General features: G+C 38.5%; 1 protein-coding gene across 4 annotated transcripts in view; it reads right to left on the bottom strand.

The window, feature by feature from the left end:
* The window catches only part of caprin1a (cell cycle associated protein 1a), a 13534-nt gene extending 12169 nt beyond the window's left edge, over positions 1 to 1365 (bottom strand). Inside the window, exon 1 of one of the 4 annotated variants that reach the window (XM_034875191.1) lies at positions 1119 to 1365. Coding sequence is in view for 2 of the 4 variants with exons in the window: in XM_034875208.1 (XP_034731099.1) it covers positions 485 to 502 (18 nt within the window). In the remaining 2 variants the exon portion in view is untranslated. Of the gene's footprint in view, positions 1 to 484; positions 756 to 969; positions 993 to 1118 lie in introns of those variants that run through there. The other 3 variants (XM_034875199.1, XM_034875208.1, XM_034875183.1) reach the window with 3 other exon arrangements.
* Positions 1366 to 4888: the final 3523 nt, after the last annotated feature.

The raw sequence follows: 4888 nt of genomic DNA, 5'->3' as shown, positions 1-4888 counted from the left end.
GTGTGTGTGTGTGTGTGTGTGTGTGTGTGTGTGTGTGTGTGTGTGTGTGTGTGTGTGTACATGGATATGTGTAAGTGAGGCTGAGGAAACATTTAATTTTCCTAAACATTTAAAACATCCATTATTTTTTATAAACATGGTCAATAAATACCATTTACTCTATTTTCCATAACGACAGCCACCAGACGATGCACAGACTCATATGAAGGAATCTGATACTGAGGTTACCCATTCCAGGAGGACCCAGGATGATGATGTTCAATTTAAATACCGTTAATGTTGGTATGTTTCAAACAGGGCTGGCATTGCTTGGAAGAAGTTACTGTATTTAATTTCGTCTAGGGTTTACATCAGGATACTGTAGCTGGATTCAAACTCATGTCACTGGGCCAGGGAGTGTGATGTCGATGTGATCGAGCAAGTCAAACCTCTTTAATTTGGGCAAAGGAACGAATGAAACAGATTATGGTGAACGTTAACTTACCCTGCTACGGAATAACATCTCGTCAGTTGTTAAGTAACATAGTTAGTTAACGGTTAACGTTAGTTGGGATCACATACTTGTAAAGCCACTGAACTAAATTATAAATTTGACAGAGGAAGTCAGTACAAGTTAAAATGTCGGCCTATTTAAAGTTAAAATCCAGAGCTAACGCTAGCGTTCTTGTGGACACCGGCTAATCTTATTTACAGTTGCTAGCAATAACGTTACGTAGCTAACTAGCTAACACCATGTCAGTTAACGCTAACATTGAAAAATCCTAGCCTTTCACTACGTTAGCGTTACATCAAATCAGATCAATTTAATAAGCAAGCACTGGTCCTAATCTCTCCCTGTTCCATTGTTAGCGGAGAAGCTAGCGTGGCCGTTAAGAAAATCCGAGGTAACCAAGTGTCAATTAAAACTAAATCAATAAAAACAGTTAACGTTATTCTAGTTTCATACAAAAGAAATGTCCTCGAAATAACCTTTTTAATTGTGCAGAACAAAGACCATCTCGGGACGAAGCGACTTACGTTAACGTTGCTCGTTTTATACAGGCGTCTCGACTACAGACGATTTAGTAAACAAATACAGGTTTAACAGCCCTTTCTTGGTGATGACATGAATCCCATACCTTTATACTCTTTGTCTTCAAAGAGATTTCCTTTGTCGGATTTAACGTTGGCTGTAAAAGAGTAGTATCTTTTATTTTCAGTCGTATTTTTCTAGTAGGATGCCCACGCTCACACTAGCCACTGTCTGACTAGCTGCTGCTGAGCTAGCTAGCCAGCTAGGTACCTGTAGGCGAGTATTTCTTTCCCAGGATGATGAAGGCATATCCCGCCCACTCTAGCTTACTCTGATTCTGATTGGCATACCCATGCATTAATACCCTATCCCTAACAAATTCCACTCCGTTGCCTAAACCTAACCAACCCAACCAGAGTAGGTAACGAGTATTAGCCAATCAGAGAAAGGGTATGGCGGGTCATGCCGTCCCATGCCTTTGCCATCCTTGGAAAAATTATTGGATTCGCTAACATTAGCGGCTGCAAGGACCCCTCTGCTAACCTCAAGATTGCCTGACAGTAAAATACATATTGAAAAGGGATAAAGTAGTCATCCTGCTGTTAGATCTGATGCACTTGATGTGGCTGCACCCCCCTACAACCATTTTTACATTTTTTATTTTCTTTATATTACTTATTATTGTCAAAAGTGATTTCACATTATTAATGGGAAAGTGTGTCCATTATGTCATGCACCTTTTGTTTTGAATGCTTGCTTTCATCTCAAAACAGACTTATGTATGAGACCAAAATGTATGTGGAAAAACAGAAATTTTGAAAAACGTTTAAGGTAAAGTGCCCCCTTCCCAACAAAAGCCAATTTATATTTATAAAAAACGATTTATTTTAAATTGTATTTAGTCAGTTAACTGTTCAGTTAGGCTTTATTTTCTGTAAACCTTTTTTCAGTTTTGAAAAACTAACCACACTCCAAGTCTGGTGGGGAAGTAATCAATGCTTTATTCTTTTCTTTTTGCAGTGAATTTTAAATATATTCAGTCTAAATATCCCTACTGGAAGAAGCCCATAAAATACCCCTTAAGTGTGAGTTTAAAAAAATTAATGAATGTCAATGCTCAGAAAAAATACTTCAGCCCTGATTGTGAGTGGGTTCACCCACAGTGTAAACTTTTGTAATGTGTTAGAAGATTTTCATTCTTGAACTTTTAATTTCCAAAACATCACTGAATTATTTGACTATCAATGGCATCATGGGAGAGTTTGCATTATAAACAGAATGTAAACTCGAGTTAAAAGAAAAGAAGCTCATGGTCCATCGCATGATCTCTCCTTCAGCAGAATTTCCAATTGGAGAAAGGTAAATCTCCATTTGAGACAAATTAATGAAGGTAATGGAGGACGTTGATGTTCAGACTGAATAAAAAGCCTGTAGCAAAGGATGAACAGAAGATGGCGCGGTTGTCCAGTATATTTGAAGAGCATCTTCTCTAAACCAAGTCCTGTAGCTGCTTTCTTAGATTGTCCTTGTAGGTTCACTATTGGTGTTGTTGGAATTTTAAATTGGTTTATTTTGTTTTTCTCTGTAGTTATCCATAGGTAAAGAGGGTACAATGAATCAGCAACCATGTGGTGATTTGCACATCAACACATGGTTGCTGATTCACTAGGAATATTACTGACACACCTGTAATAACTGCTGAAATGAAAGAACTTTAAGCAGCAAGGTTGTACCACATAAAATATTCTACCAAGCCAAAACACAATTCAGTTCACATGTGTATTAACAGGAATGCTGATTTACTATTCTTTTACAAATTAAAAATGGTGTGCAATTACACACATTACATTTAGATATTTTTAGTCAGAAATTAGTTTCCACTATGGCTGTATAATAAAGGACTCAGAAACAGAATTTATATTTTGAAAGTTTGGATCTCTCACACTTTGCATCATATGGTAATATAACAGCATATGAGAGCATCAGTAGATATTAAACCAGAGTTAAAGACCGTTTCAGTGAACTTCCACACTCAACTTTCATACCTCCTTTACGATCCCAGTGTCTGTCTCTCTGTTCAGTAACGGGTATGTCTATAACAAGTGAGTAGAGGCGTTTGGATATCTAGCTCCTTTCTCTGATGTGGGCAGCTGAGTAATGGCCGTACATCCTTCAGTGCTCCTCTCTTGCAGCACATCTGACTGGATTAAATATGTGCAGAGGATTTATTGCCTGAAAAACCACAAGAGCCCCACAAACATTTTGGCCCCAGACCAGTTGTAGTGCAAGGCAAGCACAGGAATTCATCTGCAACCCTTCTGGCTTCCTCTTTCTCTACGTCTACCCTCCATTTCAAACTGCATATCTTTATATGTTTTTGTCCGTGACCTTTTCTCACACTCTCATTTATCTTAACCATACCATTATTCCAAAATTCTTCTTATTTTGTGACAAGTCACAAGAAACACAGAGGTGAAATCAGGATCTTGGGTTGTTTACAGACTTTTTGAGGGGGATGAGGAGCTTTTTCCATTCACAGCCTCTCTTAACTTAGTTGGGCAGCATTAATAATTCATGGTCCACATGTGTTACAGACAGATTACAAGCATCTCCACTTAAGTATCATCATTATTACAGCTGGAGAATTTTATTCACCATCTTGCAGTTTGCGATTCGTGGGATTGAGGTTTGATTTTTGATTGGGGTTTAAGAGCGGATTATTTACAATGCAGTCTTTATGATGATTAGCATCTCTAGTCCTTCACATTTTAAAACCAAATGCACGGTTTTCTTCCAGCAGTGCACTCACGAGACTATACCAGTGCTGCCTTTGGTGTTGTAGGTATTTTTCAAAAACGCTGGATGACTTATGATTTTTTATTCCACAGGGAGTTATTGTAAAAATTCTATCCATTCATGACCAGCTCTGTACGGCTGGGGACCCATGTTATGTTGGTTCTGTATGTAGATTTAAAAGCTGTATCTCAAAAGGTGTCATAGCAGCTGCAGAAGATCAGGATGATCCTGCTGGTAATGACCATAGACATACATGTAGAGCAAGATATACCTCCATCCATGTTTGCCACTGGACCTGATTCTGGATAGCTTCTCAGTTTGTATACGTGTGTACACAATGAGTAGATGGTCATTGTTTATTGTCCATAGCTAATTTAATTTGCCACTTAATCAAAGCCACACATGTAGACATTCTCCAACAATGCTATAAGTAACTGTGGATACACGTTTGAATATCTCCTCAACAAAATTCAACACTCTTTGTGGGAGCAAGAGCACACCACTTTTCTGCATATTTCTGATCAAATCAGTCTTTGTCAAGTGTCAGAGACTGTGGTAGCAAAGAATGTGTGCACAACGTCAATTGCAGACTGAGTCGTCTTTCGTTTTTTTTGTCCTGCATTTGTGTTCCCACATAACATATCAGCTAAACAAACTCAGCTGATTCAATCTAAATCTCCACTCAAAAGACCTTTGAGTATATATTGAAAGATCACTAATGTACAAATTTCTTTGTTTATCTAGCGCCAAACCATAACAACAGTTGTCCCACCGCGCTTTTCATAAAAGAGCAGGTCTACACCGTACTCTGTGATGTTATTTACAGAAACCCCAAAAAAGAAGCTCAGATTTGTTTTGTTGTTGTTGGATGGTCAGATTCCTCACTGTAAGGAATGACGTAAATAAGAAGGTGGAGGAAAACTCTAACCTTTGACTTCTTGATCAGCGTTGCGTGACAACTATTGGCTCCTGAAGCCCATACGTTAGTACTGTTTCAGCACTAACCCAGGTCTGCTAAGTGACAGAAATCCAACACACAAACTGATCTTATCTGACAGCGTGAAACCAGAGCTGACCTGG

Source organism: Etheostoma cragini, chromosome 1 (assembly GCF_013103735.1).
Source record: "Etheostoma cragini isolate CJK2018 chromosome 1, CSU_Ecrag_1.0, whole genome shotgun sequence".
In the NCBI taxonomy this organism is placed as follows: Eukaryota; Metazoa; Chordata; class Actinopteri; order Perciformes; family Percidae; genus Etheostoma; species Etheostoma cragini.
This window is presented reverse-complemented; position numbering and strand designations above follow the sequence as displayed.